The sequence below is a fragment of the Heptranchias perlo genome, unplaced genomic scaffold (genome assembly GCF_035084215.1).
Source record: "Heptranchias perlo isolate sHepPer1 unplaced genomic scaffold, sHepPer1.hap1 HAP1_SCAFFOLD_1777, whole genome shotgun sequence".
Lineage (NCBI taxonomy): Eukaryota > Metazoa > Chordata > Chondrichthyes > Hexanchiformes > Hexanchidae > Heptranchias > Heptranchias perlo.
In genome coordinates, this window is record NW_027139052.1 from 1 (window position 1) to 21,882 (window position 21,882).

The window sequence follows — 21,882 nt, forward strand, 5'->3', positions numbered from 1 at the left end:
TCGGCCGGCGCGAACACGATGGGCCGAAAGGCCTCGCTCCGTGCCATAAATTTTCTTTGCTTCTATGATTCCATGCCCGCCGTGGTCAAACAGCCAGTCGGGTGTCAATGTTGATAAATCCGCACGAATGATTTGGACTGGAGGTTGTCGGGCGACCAGTGTCTGAGAAAGGCTCTTGAGCAAACGGGCAAGAGTGCCAGAAAATGAGGACAATGTTGATCTATAAACAGAGGCTGTGCTCCTTAACCTTGAGTACCACGATGGCGACCGTAGCCATGTAAAGCAAGCTCTTGGAAATGAGCAATGCATCGGTTGTTTTCGCCACAACTTGTTGCTTCTGCATCCGCTCCCCTGAAAGAAATAAAAAATTGCAATAATACTTCCTCAAAATTTTACTTTGTAATGCTAGTCTGAACAACATCAACAACTTGCATTTATGCAGTGCCTTTAACCGAATAAAACAACCCAAGGCGCTTCACAGGAGCGTAAATCAGACACCAATTGACACTGAGCCAAAGAAAGAGATATTTGGACACGTGACCAAAAGCTTGATCAAAGAGGTAGGTTTTAAGGAGCGTCTTAAAGGAGGAGAGAAAGGTGGAGAGGTAGAGAGGGAATTTCAGAGCTTAGGGAGAGGTGGAGAGGTTTGGGAAGGAATTCCAGGTCTTAGGGAGAGGTGGAGAGGTTTAGGGAGGGAATTCCAGGTCTGAGGGAGAGGTGGAGAGGTTTAGGGAGGAAATTCCGGAGCTTAGGGAGAGGTGCAGAGGTTTAGAGAGTGGATTCAAGATCTTAGGGAGAGGTGGAGAGGTTTAGGGAGTGAATTTCAGGAGTTTAGGCAGAGGCGAAGGGGTTTAGGGAGGGAATTCCAGATCTTAGGGCGAGGTGGAGAGATTCAGTAAGAGAATTTCAGGAGCTTAGGGAGAGGTGGAGAGGTTTAGGGAGGGAATTCCAGAGCTTAAGGAGAGGTGGAGAGGGTTAGGCGGTGGGGGGGGGGGGGGGGGGGGGTGAGTTATTGCAGAACTTAGGGAGAGGTGGAGAGGTTTCCGGAGGGAATTCCAGATCTTAGGGCCCAGACGACTGAGGGCACGACCGCCAATGGTGGGGCGAAGTGCTTAAGGGTATTGTGAAGTGGTCAGAATTGGCGGAACGCAGGGATCTCGAGGATTGTAGGGCTGGAGGAGGTTACAGAGATACGGAGGGATTTGAACACCAGGATGAACATTTTTAAATGGACGCGTTGAGGGACCAGTAGTCAATGTAGGTCAGCTATGAAAAGGGGCAATGAGTGAACGGGACTTGCTGCGAGTTACGATACAGGCAGAGACAAATACTATTAAGTTAGGATTTGCTCCTATCTCGGCCTAAACTAAACAATAAACTATTACAGAAGCCCCACAAAAAATTAGGTTCAGAACCACCTCCCTCTCATCCTGAAACTCTAAAGAGCTGTTCTTCTGCCATGATTTCAATGTAAAGAACAATCAGGAGAGATGGAAGACGCCAATTTTCCTTCTACTAGGAACAAATGAACATGCGCAGGCCATTCAGCCCGTCGAGCCTGTTACACAGGAATAGGAGGAGGCCATTCAGCCCATCGAGCCTGTTACACCGGAACAGGAGGAGGCCATTCAGCCGCTTGGGCCTGTTACACCGGAATATGAGGAGGTCATTCAGCCTCTCGGGCCTGTTTACACAGGAACAAGAGGAGGCTATTCAGCCCCTCTGTTACACAGGAACAGGGGGAGGCTATTCAGTCCCTCTGGCCTGTTACACAGGAACAAGAGGTGATCCTTCAGCCTCTCGAGCTTGTACCACCATTCAATTAGATCATGGCTGATCTGTATCTCAACTCCGATTTACCCACCTTGGTTCCATGACCCATAATACCCTTACCAAACAAAAATCTAACAATCTCAGTTTTGAAAGCTCCAACTGATCCCCAGCCTCAACAGCTTTTTGGGGGAGGGATTTCCAGATTCCCACTCCCCTTTGTGTGAAGAAATGCTTCCTGACATCACCCCTGATTGGCATTGCTCTAATTTTAAGATCATGCTCCCTTGTTCTGGACTCTCCCACCAGAGGAAATAGTTTGTCTCTATCTACTCCATAAAATTATTTAGTCATCTTAAACACCTCAATTAGATCAACCCTTAATCTACTATATTCAAGGGAATACAAGCCAACCATGTGTAACCTGTCCTCATAATTTTCCCCTTTTAGCCCCGGCATTATTCTGGTGAATCTGCGCTGCACTTCCTCCAAGGCCAATATATCCTTCCTGTGGTGCGGTGCCCAGAACCGAACAGAGTATCTCTAGGTGGGGTCTAACCAGGGCTTTATATAACTCTGACATAATTTCCATCCCTTTGCATTCTAGTGTTCTATTGAGTTCAACATAAAGAAAGATCGAACCAGGTATATAACGAGTGGCGAACTCACTCAATTTACACTATATCCCAAAATTCAAATTACCTTCTGTCCGTGTCAGAGAGACAAAGACAGACAAATGGAAACATATAAAATGTTCGATGCTCTTACCATTGTTTTCACAGACTCCTGTAATAACTTTTTTTTAAAAGAAGAGAGAAAACTTTAATTATTTGCGCATTAAAGGCGGCCCTTCACACCACTCCAAGAAGAGAGGGCAGGAGGAACTTTTACACACAGAGAGTTGTTTGGCTGTGGAAATTCACTTGAAGAGTTTATGGTTGAAGCAGTAACTGTGTCAGTATTTACAACGTCTTTACCCGGAGAGTGGTGAGGTTGTAGAATTTACAGCACAGGGACAGGCCGAACTGGTCAATGCCGGTGTTTATGCTCCACACGAGCCTCCCACCACCAGTCTTCATCTCACCCCTATCAGCATATCCTTATATTGCTTCCTCCATCATTTACTTATGTAGCTTCCCCTTAATTGCATCTACACTATTCACCTCAGCTGTCCGTTTATTAATCTCTCTTGAATTTTTAAACGAGACAGATCTATTCCCCAAACGGTTGGCAGCAGTCTGTCAGCCAATGGGTTGAAGGCGGGAGTGAGCTTGTTGCTTTAACAAACTCATAAACTATAGCAAACAATCTCTATTAGTACAGCAAACAGAGTCTATTAGCATAGCAAGCAATGTCTATCAATACAGCAAACAGAGTCGATGATAAGGCAAGCAATGTCTATTAGTACAGCAAGCAATGTCTATTACATGCAGAAAACAGAGTCTATTAATACAGCAAAGAGAGTCTATACATACAGCAAGCAAAGTCTATTACATACAGAAAAGAAAGTATATTAGTACAGCAAACAGAGTCTATTAATACAGCAAGTAGAATCTATTAATAGAGCAAACAGTGCCTATTACATACTGCAAACAGACACTATTAATAGAGCAAATAGAGTCGATTACTATAGCAAACAGAGTCGATTACGACAGCAAACGGAGTCTATTACATGCAGCAGACAGAGTCTATTTCTGCAGCGGAGTCGACCAGTACAACAAAGAGAGTCTGTTGATAAAAGCAGGAATATTTCTCTAGCCAAATGCAGTGAGTGGGGGATAGTTACATAAAACAAATTTTGTGAGTAACATCAATCACAGTCACATCCACAGCAGCAAGCTCCAGGAGTGAAACAGAACTGAAATCCCTCATCCCAAGCACCATAACCTTCTCTGCTCTAAGGAGAACAACCTCAGCTACTCTAATCTCTCTATAGTGTATTTTGTTTTGGTTTTTAGAGAGCATATTTTTTGGATTGGAATTTTTTCTTTTTTTCCTCCCAGTTTTCCTTCCAGGAGAACTTCACATAGTCTGGGAAGAAGTCTCTGGCCAGGCACAAGATGGCGGCTTTCTCCCGGGTTACAATTTCTTCATCCGACGGGTCCATAATGGTAACTATGGGGTGTATCACCCCTTGCCCTTCCTCTGTGGGAGGACAAAACACGACCCGCTTCTTAACAGGCGTGAATTTCCGATCGGCTCCTTTTCAGTTTCTGCAACTTTGGCTGAGTAAGAACATTTGTGTTTTCAACTGTTCTACCTTGGGTTGCTTCACAGCAAACTTTCATTCTGTTGTCGCTCGCTTTCCACATGGGCCTGTTGCCATGCACAGGTCACTGGGCAGTGATCAAATTAATATGAGTGCTGCTTTTTTAAGGATTCTAAAGGAACTAGAGAATGGATTTGAGAGTAAGAACATTTATTTATTCAACTGTTAATCCCTGGGTTGGATCATAAAAGAAATCACCTCCCAGGAGTCTAAATAAACGTTTCTGGCCGGGGCCTGTGGTGTTACCATATGCAGCCTTGTCCAAAACCTCAAAGGGTATGGCACTGAATCTAAAATTAAATTCCAAAAAGCAGCGGTGAAAGCAGTGAGCAGTAAGTGTCAGTAAATGCCCCTTGTATTACAGATGCCACCAGTCCTTTAATGGTAGGTCCGTGTGATAGCAGTGGGCAGTGAGTGTCAGTAAATGCCCCTTGTATTACTGACACCACCAGCCCTTTAATGGTAGGTCCGTGTGATAGCAGTGGGCAATGAGTGCCAGTAAATGCCCCTTGTATTACAGATACCACCAGTCCTTTAATGGTAGGTCCGTGTGATAGCAGTGGGCAGTGAGTGTCAGTAAATGCCCCTTGTATTACTGACACCACCAGCCCTTTAATGGTAGGTCCGTGTGCTTATGAAAGTAACTTTAACTTTGGGCTTAAACGGTTGATATCAGATCAGCTGGTTCAATTATTCTTTCCTTTCACTTCAATAAAACCGTATGGGGTGTAGATCCAAGGGACAATCTGATATCGTCAGCATGAATCCGTATGGGGAGTAAAGCCAAGGGATAATCTGATATCATCAGCATAAAACCGTCTGGGGTGTAAAGCCAGGGGACAATCTGATATCGTCAGTTTTACACCCACAGTTGGAATGACACAAATAATCGGCTGTGACATTGGATCAACAGCTCCACAGAGGAGATGAGTGGACAAGTGCAGAAATGCGTGTGAGTTTAAGGGGCAATTTGTACCTAGCCCGCCCATCAGAAAACTGACCATCTTAACTCTCCACTGGAGACAATATTGGGCGGAGTCTAAAACAGGCGTTCAACCCGATTCCATGGCTTTCCCGCCCCGGGTGAGTTAGGTTAATATGATCCTCAGAGTGGGCCGTGACGGAGGAGGTTTCAGGGACTGAACACGCTCACCCCTCTTATTTCTGGTCTTGGCCTCTCCCGATCTCTCTTCCCCATCTTTTGTGTAATGGGTCACCGTGCATGAATACTCCTTTCGGCCCCATTCAGCCGCTGTCACAGTTACCCTTCTGACTGCACTGTAGCGGTTTCCCTTGTTCTTCACCGGCCGCCCGGTCAGTACATCCATCTCCTTCATCTCCTCCCCGTTCTCCTTCCAGGAGAACTTCACATCGCCTGGGAAGATATCCCTGGCCAGGCACACGATGGTGGCTTTCTCCCGGGTTACAATTTCTTCATCCGACGGGTCCATAATGGTCACTTTGGGGTGCATCACCCCTTGCCCTTCCTCTGAGGGAGGACAAAACACGACCCGCTTGTTAACAAGGGTGAATATCCGAGCGGCTCCTTTTCCGTTTCTGCAACTTTGGCTGAGTAAGAACGTTTGTGTTTTCAACTGTTCTACCTTGGTTTGCTTCACAGCAAGCTTTCATTCTCCTGTCTTTCGCTTTCCACATGGGCCTATTGCCGAACACAGGTCACTGGGCATTGATCAGATTGATATGAGTGCTGCTTTTTTAAGGATTCTAAAGGAAGTAGATAATGGATTTGCTACTAAGAACATTTGTTTATTCAACTGTTAATCCCTGGGTTGGATCATAAAACATTCACCTCCCCAGGAGTTTAAATAAACGTTTGTTAGGAAGGACGGGCGTTGTAAAGGCCATGAAACTGCAGCCACTAATTTTAAGCTTTAAATTAATTAACATTGCTAGAGTCGCCCATATCTCAAGAATGAATAAAGAAAAAAGTCCAATGCAAAAAATATGCTCTCTAAAAACCAAAATAAAATATACTGTGGAGAGATTAGAGTAGCTGAGTTTGTTCTCCTTAGAGCAGAGAAGGTTATGGTACCTGGGATGAGGGACTTCAGTTTTGTGGAGAGATTGGAAAAGCTGAAATTGTTCCCCTTAGAGCAGAGAAGGTCAAGGGTAGATTTATCAGAATGGCACCAGGGATGAGGGACTTCAGTTATTTGGAGAGATTGTAGAAGCTGGGTGGTTCGCATTAGAGCAGAGAAGGTTAAGGGGAGATTTAGTTGAGGGGTTTCAAATTATGAAGGGTTTTGATAGAGTGGATAGGGAGATTTTTGTCCACTTGCAGAAGGGTCGTTAACCAAAGGCCACAGATTTACGGTAACTTTGAAAAGAACCAGGGGGAAGATGAGGCGAATTTATTTTTATGCAGCGAGTGGTTATAGAAACATAGAAACATAGAAAAAATGAGCAATAGTCGGCTATTCGGACCTTCGGGTCTGCTCCGCCATTCACAATGATCATGGATGATCGTCTAACTCAGTACCCTGTTCCTGCTTTTTCCCCATATCCATTGATCCCTTTAGCATTAAGAAATATATCTATCTCCTTCTTGAATACATCAAATGACTTGGCCTCCACTGCTTTCTGTGGTAGAGAATTCTGCAGGTTCACCACCCTCTGAGCGAAGAAGTTTATCCTCATCTCGGTTCTAAATGGCATACCCCGTATCCTGAGACTGTGACCCCTAGTTCTGGACTCCCCAGCCATCAGGAACATCCTCCCTGCATCCTGTCTTGTCCTGTTAGAATTTTATATGTTTCAATGTCATCATCTCTCATTCTTCTGAACTCTTTGGATTAAGTTTAATTAAAATCTGGAACTAAAAAGCTGGTATCTGTAAAAGTGACCATGAAGCTGTAGGATTGTTGTAAAAAAACAACTGGTTCACTGATTTATGGAATGAAAGCTGCCGTCCTTACCCGGTCTGGGCCTATATGTGACTCCAGTCCTCACACCAACGTGATTGATTATAAACTGCCCTCTTAAAGTGGCCTCTTAGTTGTATCAACCTATTCGAAGGCCCATCACCATCTCCTCAGGGCAATTAGGGATGGGCAATAAATGCCAGCTTTTCCAGCGACGCCCACATCCCGAAAAGAACTACCAGAAAAAATAAGGCAATACTACTGTGGTCGAACCATCTTACATAATTCCATTAATATTTTTGTCAGACTGGGCTCAGTGGCGAGCACTCTCACCGCTGAGTCAGAGGTCGTGGATTCGATTCCCCATCCAGAGAGTTGATCCCATAATCAAGGCCGACACTCCCAGTGCAATGCTGAGGGTGATATATCAGGGCACTAGAACACAACCGCACATGGAGGGAATCTGTGCAATCACCAATCTCGCAGCTCCTGATATCACTGCATGTAATTCCCGGTCTCACCATCTCACTATCTCTCTCCATCTGTCTCTGTCTCTTTATCTCTCTCTCTCTCTCTCCCCGCCTCTCCCTCTCTTTGTGTCCTCCTCTATCTCCCTCCACCTTTCTGTTTCTCTCTGCTTCTATCCCTGTCTGTCTCTCTCTGTCTCTCTGTGTGCCCTTCTATATCTCGCTGTTTCTCCACATCTCTCTTTCTCTATCTCTGTATCTCTCCGCCCTCATATACTTCTCGCTCTCTCTCCCTATCTATATTTCTCTCTCTTTCTGCATCTCTCTCTGTCTCCCTAAATTACTCTTTTTTTTCTCTCCCTCTCTGTATCTCACTCTCTATCCCATATATATCTCTATATCTCTTTTTCTGTATCTCTCTCTATGTATCTTTATCGCTCTCTGCATCCCTATCTCAGGCATTCATTATCTCCCTATCTCACTCTCGGAATCCCTATCTATCTCGCTCTTTTTCTCTCTCACTGTATCTCTCTATCTCTCTCTTTGTCTCCCGATCTCACTCTCCCTCTGTGTAATTCCACATCTCCCTCTCTGTCTCCCTATCTCACTATCTCTCTCTCTCTCTCTGTATCTCCCTCCCCCACTTTGTCTCTCTATCTCACTATCTCTGTGTCTCTTTCTCTCTCTTTATCTCCCTCTCGCTCTCTCCCTTTCTTAATCACCCTATCTCCTCTTCTCTCTCTCTTTCTATATCTGTCTTCCTATCTCAATATCTCACTGCCTCACTACTTCTCTCTCTCTGTCACCCTTTCTCATTTTCTCTTTCTCTTTCTGTATCTTTCTGTCTCCCTATCTCTCTATCCCTCCCGTTGGATCTTCCTACCTGACCTACTCTCCCTCCTTTATATTTTCCTTGCTGTATTCAATCTCACCGATAAACTCCTGCTGCCCCCTTGCATATGCAAAAATTACGAACCATAATATGAATGAATGAATCAGTGAGGAGGAGCCGGCAAAAAGACTGGTGCGGAGGCGGGAGTCCCGGGACCATTGGGCTACCATTTGTTGGACAATGTCGCCCTCTGCTGCCGCGGTGAAGTGATGGCAGTGCTGGAGAAAGACACACAACAAATTGTATTTACATGAAAAGCAAAACACTGCGGATGCTGGAAATCTGAAGAATGCTGCAAATACTCAGCAAGTCAGGCAGCATCTGTGGAGAAAGAAACAGAGTTAACGTTTCAGATCGAAGACCTTTCGTCAGAACTGGAAGAAGTGAATGATTGAACTTGCATTTATATAGCGTTTTTAACCAAGTAAAAAAGATCCAAAGCATCACACGGAAGTGTAAATCAGATCGGGCACTGACAGACCTGCGCATTAGCAGGATTTTCTCACTCAATTTCTCTCTCTCCCCATCTGTCTGTGGGATTTAGGACCATTGTGCAGTTGGAAACGTAGATAGATAGATAGATGTGGCAGAAATATTGAAGAATGACTTTGCCTCAGTATTTACCAGGGAGACTAACAAGCTGGTCCAGACATTAGAAGAAGAGATTTAACAAGATATAGAGACATTTAAGATAGAAAGAGGGGAGATAATTGATAACCTAATCAAAGCCTAGAGAGGATAAAACCCCAGATCCGGATGGATTGCATCCGTGAATATTAAAAGAAGTTAGGAAGTGATAGCAGAGGCACTATTACATATATATATATATATATATATATATATAAATCATTAGAAAAGAGATACCCATTATGCCAAGGATGAGAACTTGGCCCGTTTTGGGTGGTCTGGGACTTCCATTGCCGCCAGTGAGAGGAGAGAAAGTGAAAGATGGAAACCTCAATAATGGAGGATTTCAGGAGCAGAAAATGGGCTTTAATCTGTATCTAACCACGTGGAATGTACTGCACAGAAACAGACCATTTGGCCCAACAGATCCATGCTCCACTCGAGCCTCCTCCCTCCCCTCTTCATCGAACTCTATCAGCATTCCCTTCTATTCCTTTCTCCCTCTTCACTCAGAGGGTGGTGAACTTGTGGAATTCTCTACCACAGAAGGCTGCGGAGGCCAAGTCACTGAATATATTTATGAAAGAGCCCGATAGATTTCTAGACACAGAGGGCATCAAGAGGTTTGGGGAGAGAGCGTGAATATGGAATTGAGGTGGAGGATCATATTGAATGGCGGAGCAGACTCGAAGGGCCGAATGAGCTACTCCTGCTCCTATTTTCTATGTTCCTATGTTTCTCGTGTGTTTATCCAGCTTCCCCTAAATGCATCTATACTATTCGCGTCAACTACTCCTTGTGGTAGCGAATTCCACATTCTCACGACTCTCTGGGTAAAGAAGTTTCTCCTGAATTCCTAATTGGATTTATTAGTGACTATCTTATATTTAAGGCCCATAGTTGTGGTCTCCCCCAAAAAGTGGAAACATTTCTGTACACCTACCATATCAAACCCTTTCATAATTTTAAGGACCTCTATCAGGTCAACCCTCAGCCATCTCTTTTTTAGAGAAAAGAGCCGCAGCCTGTTCAGCCTTTCCTGATAGTTATAACCTCTCACCAGTGCCTCGATATCTAATCCCTCACTTTTATTCTAACCCGTTTTTTTTTTCTTTTTGTCAAATACACGTTCACTCTGCAAAAAGTACCCAACAGGACGAGGTGACGCGTGGTTTTATGTCAAACAGGTGTTTCCTGCCCCCTTTTGGGTTTTTGTTAAACTCCTCGATCTCTCTGAGTCACTGTGCACGATGATACAAACTCCTACAAAAAAGAAATATCAGATCGAAAGCAGCACCGCTCCGCCTCTCAACAGGCACTGGAGGATTCAGCTGGTGACGTCGCTTGAGATTGAGGTATTGGAGATTAGTTAGCATTCAGGAGCATAGGAACAGGCCATTCAGCCCCTCGAGCCTGTGACATGTGAACTGGAGTCGGCAATTCCGCCCCTTCGACCCTGTTCCATAGGAAAAGGAAGAGGCCATTCAGAACATCCAGTTTGTTACACGGGAAAAGGAGGAGGCCATTCAGAACCTCCAGTCTGTTGCACGGGAACGGGAGGAGGCCATTCAGAATCTCCAGTCTATTACACTGGAATCGGAGGAGGCCATTCAGAACCTCCAGTCTGTTACACGGGAGCAGGAGGAGGCCATTCAGAATCTCCAGTCTATTCCACGGGAATAGGAGGAGGCCATTCGGAACCTCCAGTCTGTTACACAGGAATACGAGTAGGTCATTCAGCCCCCTCGAGCCTCTTAGAGAGGAACAGGAGGAGGTCTTTCAGCCCTTCAAGTCTGCCAGGCTTTTTTCTTCTGTCACTTGAAAATGTCCCCACAATGTGCAGGACCTCGGGAAGTAACGGCACTGTCTCTCAAACAGACTACATTTTATACATAAATACAATAACTCTTGCACACTGTAATCTCCGAACCGATCTCTCAGAGCACCCTGTGTACCAGGTGCACGCTCGTCGGCCAGGTGTCGTGTTTAGATTTGTAACGCTATTATCTTTTCAGTTTATCTTTGTTCAAACCGCCGCACTTCCCCATACGTCTGCCCCAAACTAAAACGCCGAGAGACCAAACGTTTAATTCTCTTCATATGGAACGTTATCTCCATCTGAATGAAGCTCCGGGTTATGGTCTAAACACGAAGTGTCTAACAACAAAAGCAGACGTTAAAAGAAGAAATGGGAAACCGGCGTTTGAATATTTTCAAAGAAAGGCGAATGTGCGTTCAGTTCAGTAAGTAGATTTATCTTTGTCCTTTTGCAAACATGGTACAATGTTTAAATCAATTGTTGCTTTCAAATGTTCCCCGGACGCAACAGAGTTATGAGCAATTATGTCATTCTTGTTTGGAAATTATTCCAGGGATAGTGGACTTTAGTTACGTGGATAAGCTGGAGAAGCTGGGGTTGTTCTCCTTGGAACAGAGACGGTTGCGAGGAGATTTTATAGAGGTGTTAAAAATCATGAAGGGCCTAGACAGAGTACATAAAGAGAAACTGTTCCCATTGGCGGACGGGTCAAGAACCAGAGGACATAGATTTAAGTTGATTGGCAAAAGAACGAAAGGTGACATTAGGAAAATCTTTTTTAGACAGCGAGTGGTTAGGATCTGGAATGCATTGCCCGAGAGGGTGGTGGAGGCAGATTCAATCGTCTTTTTAAAAGCGAACTGGATAAGTCCTTGAAAGGAACAGCATTTGCAGGGTTACAGGGATAGAGTAGGGGAGTGGGACTAGCTGTATTGCTCTTGCATAGAATCGGTGCGGACTTGATGGGCCAAATGACCTCCTTCCTTGCAGTAAGCTTTCTATAATTCTATAAATTTGGTTAGACCGTACTGAGAATACTGCGCTCAGTTCTGGATTCCTTATTACAAAAAGGGTATAGAGGCACTCGAGAATGTGCAACAAAGATTTACCAGGATGATACTAGAATTGAGAGGTTATACATATCAGGAAAGACTTAACAGGCTGGGGCTCTTTTCTCCAGAAAAGGGAAGATTGAGGGGTGACCTGATGGAGGCCTTTAAGATTATGAAAGAGTTTGATAATGTAGACGTAGAGAAGATGTTTCCACTTGTGGGGGAGACCAAAAATAAGGGCCATAATAAAAGATATTCACTAATAAATCCAATAGCGAATTCAGGAGAAACTTGTTTCCTGACAGAGTGATGGAGCCGAAAAGCATAAGTGCATTTAAGGGGAAAGTACATGAGGGAGAAAGGAATAGATGGATAAGCTGATAGGGTGAGATGAAGTAGTGTGGAAGGGCTCTCGTGTGAAACATAAACACCATCATAGACTAGTTGGGCTGAATGGACTGTTGCTGTGCTACAAACTCGATGTAATACTCCAATACATCGACTTCAGCAGCATTACACGTGTGAATGTGGTTCCGATTATATGAGCTCCTTTGGTTTATAACCTAAACGCTTGTGTAAAATGCTGTTAAGAGGATTTGTCCACCATTAGGTTTGTGACATCGCTAACATAAGAAGATAAGAAATAGGAGCAGGAGTAGGCCATTCGGCCCCTCGAGCCTGTTCCGCCATTCAATAAGAGCATGGCTGATCTTCAACCTCAACTCCACTTACCTGCCCGATCACCATATCCCCTGATTCCCTTGGAGCCGGGACATCTGTCCATCGCAGTCTTGAATATATTCAACAACTCAGCATCTACAACCCCCGAGAGTAGAGAATTCAAAAGATTCACAATCCTCTGAGTGAAGAAATTCCTCCTTATCTCGGTCTTAATTGTCCGACCCCTTATCCTGAGACGATGCCCCCTAGTTCTAGACCCGCCAGCCAGGGAAAATAATCTCTCAGCATCTACCCTTTCAAGCTGCCTCATAATCTAATGTTTCAATTAGATCACCTCTCATTCTTCTGAACTCCAGAGAGTAGAGGTCCATTATACTCAACCTCTCCCAGGAATTAAGCGAGTGAACCTTCGCTGCACGACCTCTAAGGCAAATATATCCGTCCTTAGATAAGGAGACCAACACTGTACACAGTACTTCATGTGAGACCTCACCAAAGCCCTGTCCAATTGTCGTAAGACTTCCTTACTTTTGTGCTCCAACCCTCTTGCAATAAATGCCAACATTCCATTTGCTTTCCTAATTGCTATACCTGCATGCTAGCGTTTTGTGTTTCTTGTACGAGGACACCCAAGTCTCTCTGAAAACCAACAATTAATCGTTTCTCACCATTTAGAAATTATTCTGCTTTGCTATTCTTCCTAACAAAGTGAATAATCTCACATTTCCCCACATTATACTCCATCTGCCACCTTCTTGTCCACTCACTTAACCTGTCTATATCACTTTGCAGACTCTTTGTGAGGTCCTCACAGTTTACTTTCCCACTTCGCTCTCTATCATCAGTAAACTTGATACATTACACTCGGTCCATTCATCTAAGTCATTCATAGAGATTGTAAATAGCTGAGGCCCCAGCACTGACCCTTGCGGCACCTAGTTACAGCTTGCCAGCCTGAAAATGACCAGTTTATCCCTACTCTCTGTTTTCTGTCCGTCAACCAATCCTCAATCCATGCTAATATATTACTCCCAACCGCAAGAGCCCTTATCTTGTATAACAACCTTTAAGTGGCGCCTTATCGAATGCCTTTTGAAATTCCAAATATACTACATCCACTGGTTCCCCTTTATCTACCAGTTAGTTACATCCTCAAAAAACTCGAATAAATTTGTCAAACACGATTTGTCTTTCATAAAACCATGTTGACTCTGCCTAATCATATTATGATTTTCTAAGTATCCTGTTCACACTTCCTTAATAATGGATTCCAGCATTTTCTCGACGACTGATGTCAGGCTGACTGGCGTGTAGTTCCCTGTTTACTCACTCCCTCCTTTCTTGCACAGCGGGGTTACATTTGCTAGCTTCCAATCCACGTGGTCTGTTCTAGAATCTAGAATTTTTTGGAAGATAATAACCAGTGCATCCACTATCTCTGCAGCCACCTCTGTTGGAACCCTCGGATATAGGGTCAAGGGGATTTATCAGATTTTAGTCTCATTAGTTTCTCAAGTAACGCATAACGAACAGAAAAAAGTCGCCGGTTTTTAGTCTAAATGGTTGCGGTGCAAATAATGTTTAATCCAGCAAATTTTCGGTCGCCGTTAACTACAGTGGAGATCTGAGCGGCGAGAATGGACTTTTTTCAGCATTCGACAGGGTGACGCAAATGGTCCATTGATTTTGCGATGGATTGGGACATGGCTTATCTCACTTATTCCGCAAATCGCTGAATATTCTTTTCTTACAATTTAATAATGGCGCCCGCCGTTAATACATCGTTAATATATCTCAATTTCCCAGCAGTTCCAGGCCAGAATGGACGGTTGGGTGTATTGTGCGACAGATAAATATGTAGCAATTGTAGATGAGAGAAACCTTCACATGGAGAATAATGGCAAGATATCAATTTGCTCTAATGACACGATTACTGACACTATTAGACACTATTACTATTCGACACTATTACTGCTCAAGTTACTGATAATGATATACTGCTGGTCCAGTTACTGATAACGACACTATTGCTGCTTAAGTTACTGATAATGGCACTATTACTGCTTCAGTTACTGATAATGGCACTATTACTGTTCCAGTTACTGATAATGGTACTATTACTGTTGCAGTTACTGGCAATGACACCATTACTACTCTAGTTACTGACAATGACACGATTACTGCCCCGGTTACTGATAAAGGCAATATTACTGCTCCAGTTACTGATAATGACACCATTACTGCTCTAGTTACTGATAATGACACTATTACTGCTCCAGTTTCTGATAATGGCACTATTAGTGCTCCAGTTACTGATAATGAGACTTTTACTGCTCCAGTTGCTGATAATGAGACTTTTTTTGCTCCAGTTACTGATAATGAGACTATTACTGATCCAGTTACTGATAATGAGACTATTACTGCTCCAGTTGCTGACAATGAGAAAATTACTGCTCCAGCTACTGATAATGTGACTATTACTTCTCCAATTAGTGATAATAACACTATTACTGCTCCAGTTACTGATAATGAGACATTACTGCTCCAGTTACTGATAATAACACTATTACTGCTCCAGTTGTTGATAATGACTTCATTACTGCTATTGTTACTGACAATGGCACTATAACTGATCCAGTTACTGATAATGACACTACTACTGCTCCAGTTACTTATAATGACACTATTACTCCTCCAGTTTCTGATAATGACACTATTACTGCTCCAGTTACTGATAATGACACTATTACTGCTTCAGTTACTGATAATGACACTATTACTGCTCCAGTTACTGATAATGATATAATTACTGCTCCAGATACTGATAATGACACTATTACTGCTCCAGTTGCTGATAATGATATAATTACTGCTCCGGTTACTGATAATGAGACTATTACTTCTCCAGTTACTGATAATGACACTATTACTGCTCCAGTTACTGATAATGGCACCATTACTGCTCGAGTTACGGATAATGACACTATTATTGCTCCAGTTACGGATAATGACACTATTACTGATCCAGTTACTGATAATGACATTATTGCTGCTCCAGATACTGATAATGGCACTATCACTGCTCCAGTTACTGATAATGACACTATTACTGATCCAGTTACTGATAATGACATTATTGCTGCTCCAGTTACTGATAATGGCACTATTACTGCTCCATTTACTGATAATGACACTATTACTGTTCCAGTTACTAATAATGACACTATTACTGCTCCAAATACTGATAATGTGAAAACAAATGCATCATTGCGTGGCTTTCTCTGAACCAGGTGTGCAGTTAAGCATCGAAATAAATAATTTTCATTTTCATAGCGCCTTTCACCACTTCAGTTCCCAAAGCACTTAACAGCCAATGATGTGCCTTTGAAGTGTAGTCACTGTTGTAATGTAGGAAAAGCGGCAGGTAATTCGCGCATAGCAAGATCCTACAGACAGCAATAAGATAAATTGCTAGATAATCTGATGTTGATTGACGGGTAAATATTGGCTAGGACACCAGGAAGGACTCTCCTGCTCTTTTTCCAATAGTTTCTATGGGAACGGCGACTTCGTTTAACGTCTCATTCGAAAGTCGGCACCTCCGACAGTGTTGAACTCCCTTACTTCTGCCCCTCTGACAGTGCAGTACACCCGTAGTACTGCCCCTCTGACAACGCAGTACCACTCTCAGTACTGCCCCACCAACAGTGCAGCACTCCGTCAGTACCGGATGTCCGATAGTGCAGCACTCCCTCAGTACTGACCTTCCGACAGTGCAGCGCTCCCTCAGCACTAGCTGTCCGACAGTGTAGCACCCTCACATTACTGCCCCTCCAACAGTACAACACTCCTTCAGTACTGGATGTCTGAAAGTGCAGCTCTCCCTCTGTACTGCCCCTCCAACAGTGTAGCACTCCCACAATACTGACCCTCCGACAGTGCAATACTCCCATAGTACTGACCCTCTGGCAATGCTGCACTGGGAGTTTCAGCCGAGATTATATGCTCAATTTTCTGGAACCCACTACCTCTGACTCAATGGCGAGAGTGCTACCCACTGAGACATGCCTGACATTCGTCATCTAAAGGACAGATTCCTCCCCACGTGTTGAAGCTCTTGCATTGCTTGAAAGGAATCTGTTGTGCGATGTTTGCAGATGAACTGTCATCTTAGAAAACCCAAGATTCACAATGGAGGCACAGATCCTTGCATTTTTTCATTTAGTTTCCAACCGTGACTCAGTTAACAAAAGGCGTTTGAAGCTTTGGCGGAAAGTTGGTGCTAGGTGGCGCAATTGCTTTCATAATAGTACTGGGTTTGCACATCATTTCCTGCCGCCCCCGTTCCGATTATGTCTCTCCTGCTTTATCCCCCTCCACATTTATTCCAACACCCCCACCCCCACCCTGCGCTTTGTCAAATTCCTCGAACTCCCTCCGTAACTGCACTGTGGGAGATCCTTCATTACACGGACTGCAGCGGTTCAAGAAGGCGGCTCACCACCACCTTCTCAAGGGCAATTATGGATGGGCAATAAATGCCGGCATCGCCAGCGACGCCCACATCCCATGTATGAATAAAAGTAAAAGGGTCCAGTCTTTAGCAGTGGATCAAATTATCTCCATTCGTGTCAGAGGCAGACAACGAGGTCATGTTGACTTCATATCCCCATGAATCAAATTTAGTCCTGATCTATCATCAACTCTCATTGTGGAGAGTCGACACCCGTTTGCCACTGACACATATTGACTGTGTCCACTTCCACTAGGAATCTACTCTTAAGATAACATTCTCCGTCTCCTGTCGCTTTTCAGTCCACACGACCATGAGGCGAGTGTTTACATACTGAACTGTGACTGCCGCCGGCCGACACACGAATTAAGAGCAGGAATAGGCCATTCGGCCCCTCGAGCCTGCTCTTCCTTTTGATAAGATCATGGCTGATCATATTGTGACCTCAGCCCTACTTTCCCGTCTATCTACTATAACCTTTGACTCCCTTGTTAATCAAGAATCTATCTAACTCAGCCTTAAAAATATTCAATGACCCTGCCTCCACCGACCTCTGGGGAAGGGAATTCCACAGACTCAAGACCCTCTGAAAGAAAAACATTCTCCTCATCTCCGGGAGACTCTTATTTTTAAACTATGGCCCCTTGTTCCATTCTCTCCCTCAAGGGGAAATATCCCCTCAGCATTTACCCCTTCTAGTCCCCTGAGGATCTTATATGTTTCAATAAGATCACCTCTCATTCTTCTAACCTCCAGGGTATACAGGCCCAACTTGTCCAACCTTTCCTCATAAGATAACCCCCTCTTCCCAGGAATCAATCGAGTGAAACTTCTCTGAACCGCCTCCAAAGCAATTATGTCCTTTCTTAAATGAGGAGACCAAAACTGCATTTCAAATGTGAATCTACCATCTTCTCCGTATCTCCTTCTCCTCCAAATCTCCCAAGCTCTTTGTGCCTTGGTCAAGTGAGCCCCATACCACAGTATGTGACGTGCCAGTGTCAGCTAGCAATAGTTTTGGGCGGTCTTCAATCCGTCCTTTGGAATTAGGTCCTCCATACTGTTGCTGGTGCAACGCACATAAGGTTACCTTGACCAAAGAGGCTGCAAGCCGACATTTCATCTGTCACTGACTTTCATGAGGTAGCGCTGAGCTGTTTATGCTTCCACGACTGGGGGTGGGGCAAGAGAGGGGAATGCTGGGGAAGGGTAGAATTCTATCTCCTGTCGCGGAGCGTCTATCTCAGATTTTAATCTTTCCTCCAACTCCTGCATTTTCTTTTGACAGTGGTTATGATTCCCCTCTCCTGCTACACGAGGCTGGTCGCCCTGTTTCAGACTTCGGACTCCCCGTCGGGCACTACTTAAATCACCGACCTCCTTTATCCACCTTTTATCCTGACCTTCCTGTCGTTGTAGCTCGGCGTTACATGATACTAAATTTCTGGCTGCATTTGCCCCTACGGTTTGAATGTGGTCTCCTCACTCAGCCAAAGTCCGGTTGCAAGAAGCTATACGAGCTGATTCAATTTCCAGTTTTTGTTCCATAAACTATTTGTTGAGCTCTGCCTCGGTTTCTAATTGTTACTTGAGTTTTATAATTTAACGTCCTTCTCATAACACGACTATAATTTTCCAGTTTTCCTTATTCACATGTTTTTCTTTGGTTAGTGTCTGAAGCAACTCTCCAAACTGTTCGAGGTATTCTGCATTCTCTGTCAAAGAGATTTATTAACTCTTGGATAATAGAACGACACGAGATTTCCGAATTCTTGTCCTAGACTTAAGATATATCCTTTATTTAGTCTTTTCTCTTTTTCAGTCTCTTTTTTCTTATCAATGCCAATCACAAGATAAAAGGGGTGCTGCCAGTTTGCTGACAGCCATCACATTTCAGTGCAGCTGAGATGATTATCACAACGTTTTCAAAATTGATGCCCTGCAATTAACAAGACATCGTTGTTTGATTACAGTTACACACAACATTAAGTCTTTACACATCAATTCACACTCACAAATACTGAACACGACTATAATCAGATCAATTCACACTCACCAATACTCAACACGACTTCAATCAGATCAATTCACACTCACCGATACTCAACACAACTTCAATCAGATCAATTCACACTCACCAATACTCAACACAACTTCAATCAGATCAATTCACACTCACCAATAGTCAACACAACTTCAATCAGATCAATTCACACTCACCAATACTCAACACAACTTCAATCAGATCAATTCACACTCACCAATACTCAACACAACTTCAATCAGATCAATTCACACTCGCCAATACTCAACACAACTCCATTCATATCAATTCACACAACACAACTTCATTCAGATCAATTCACACTCAACAGTGCAGCACTCCCTCAACACTGCTCCTCCAACAGTGCAGAGCTCCCTCTGTACTGACCCTCCGACAGTGCAGCGCTGCCTCAGTCATGCCACTCCGACAGAACTATGATAACTCTCTTCTTCAAAGCAATCATTTTGCGACCATGCTTTACACTGGAAGGGTTTTTGTCAGGGTTGTGAATCATCCTGAACCGCTGTGCCCCATCACCGGCGGCGCAATAATACAACGCCGTGTCGGTCCGTCCCAGGCCTGTAATCTTGAGCGTGGATTTCTTATCGCCGTCACTGCGCACCATTTGAAATCTGGCCTTAAATTCCTCTTCCATTTCTGCTTGCGACGACCAAACGATTTTGCCAATTAACAGCAGCCCCCCTCCAGCGGATTTGTACCAAAGCATGCTGGAGCGTGCAGTTCCATTCTGGAAACAGTTTAGTTCCACGCTTTCTTGTTGAGTTACAACGATCGAAAGGGGCCACTGAGATACGAGATCTGAGAGGGAAAAACCTACAAAGGAATTGGTGAACAATGAAGATCATTCAGCGACACAATCAATTATGTATTGACTACACAACCTGAAAAGGACGTTCCGTTTATCAATAAAAAAACCGGCCAGCAACGAATTAGTAAAAGTTAGAAGCAGAAAATTTACATAGAATCGTGCAGCACAGAAGGAGGCCATTCGGCCCCTGGCGCCTGTGCCGGCACTTTGAAAGAGCTATCCAATTAGTCGCACTTTTCATCTGTTCTTTCACCATAGCCCTGTAAATATCTCCTTTTCAAGAATTTATCCAATTCCCCTTTAGAATCTGCTTCAATTACACTTTTCAGGCAGTGCGTTCCAGATCGTTACAACTTGCTGTGTAAAAAAAACACAATTCTCCTCTCCTCCTCTGTTTCTTTTGCCAATTATCTTAAATCTGTGCCCTTTGGTTACCGACCCTCCTGCCTGTGGGAACAGTTTCTCCCTATCGATTCCATCAAAACCTTTCACACAATAAAAACATGCACTGGTTAAATAAAACATTATTGCAATAACATATTAAATAATCGATTATTGATGTATAATCGTCCCGCCATATTCATATTACTATAATTGATTAGATGAATCTAAGAGAGACGTTGCCTAATCGGGACGTTTACGGGTCTTCAGACATAAAAGAGTTAGTTGCAGAAAATGTAAATGCATCTTCGTCAGAAGCAATCGGTCGGTTGCAGCTTTGCAGGTTGTGAGTTACCCTTGGAATTAGCAGATGGAGCGTCATAACCGGAAATTACGTCACCTGCAACCTTAAATCCGCGAACCGCAAAATGAACAGGCAAAAAGCCAAAAACAAACAAGAGCCCTTCAAAGCCACAATCAGCAACCTCATGGCTTGTCACATCACTCATTAAATCAAAAGGCCAACCACCGTTCAATGTGGAGTTAAGAGCGGCGTGTCAGGAGACTATACGATCGAATGAAGGATTAGCCCCAGTGATGCATCTGCACAAGATTTACCTACATCACAATCCCCCTTCCCATTTACTGGCACAGGTGATAATGAGAGAACTTTCAAATGGGATTTGGACAAATACATGAGGAAGAAAATTACAGGGCTTGTAGAGAAAGTGCAGGGCAGTGAGACGAATTGGATTGCTCTTTGAAAGACCCGGCACAGGCACGATGGGCCGAATGTCCTCCTTCTGCGTTGTATGATTCTTTGATTGCAACTGTATCCAGGACTGGAATCCTGTATCAATAGCAGAGACCCTGAGAACGTTGTTGTAGATATGTGCACAATTTAATCGTTCACGGAATGTTTAATCCAGTGTAAAATCGCTTTTTTAAACATATATTTATCGAATTCAATAGAATTTACGGCACAGAAACAGGCCATTCGGCCCGACAGATCCATGCCGGTGTTTATGCTCCACTCGAGCCTCCTCCCTCCCTAAATCATCCATCCCTATTAGCATTTCCTTCTATTGCTTTTTCCATGGTGTACTTATCTAGCTTCCCCATAAATGCATCCATGCAATATATAACGTTGTGAGCTATTATCTGTTTCAATTATTTAGCAGAGAAAATTGATAAATTGGTTCACGACGACTACTGATGACTTTTATCAGTTCAGAAAATGAAGCTTACGTCACGTCAGACAATACATCGATCACATAATAAAATATTGCTTCATTACACAAGCACACAAACGTGGAGCAAAAATTTAATAAATCACGCCAAGCAGTTTATGAAGGACTATTAAAAAAAAGTCAATGAAGTCGGGAAAGGAAATAACGGTGTTGGTTGTAGGCTCATGTGAAATCTGCAAAAAAAAAGAGCGAAAGTGGGAAAGTGGAAATTTGATGTGAAATAAACCGGAGGTTGTCGATTACAGAACCAGAGTAGATGATGATGGATTTGAATTTGTATGATTTATTTGCACGAGCTGCTCCGAATGTTGCCACGCTGATGTGAGCAATTCCCGGCCCATTGTCATTGATTGCGTGTCGACAAACTGGGGGCGATGGTAGCCGCGCCGCAAAGGTTACTGAGTCA

The 21,882-nt window shown here is 43.8% G+C and overlaps 1 long non-coding RNA gene and 1 gene segment (V, D, J or C); both read right to left on the minus strand.

Annotated features, from left to right (window-relative positions):
* Positions 1-247: 247 nt before the first annotated feature.
* LOC137309698 (immunoglobulin lambda constant 1-like) lies at positions 248-5,511 on the minus strand (the record flags this gene model as incomplete). The annotated part of the segment is given in 2 exon segments: positions 248-351; positions 5,193-5,511. Coding segments are annotated over 2 exon segments (423 nt in total), but the record flags the coding sequence as incomplete, so codon positions are not given.
* Positions 5,512-18,741: 13,230 nt separating this feature from the next.
* Positions 18,742-20,565, minus strand: LOC137309697 (uncharacterized). The gene is made up of 2 exons (XR_010959944.1): positions 20,487-20,565; positions 18,742-19,850 (listed from the first exon to the last, which is right to left on the minus strand). It is a non-coding gene; the product is annotated as an uncharacterized lncRNA (long non-coding RNA).
* Between the last annotated feature and the right edge of the window lie 1,317 nt (positions 20,566-21,882).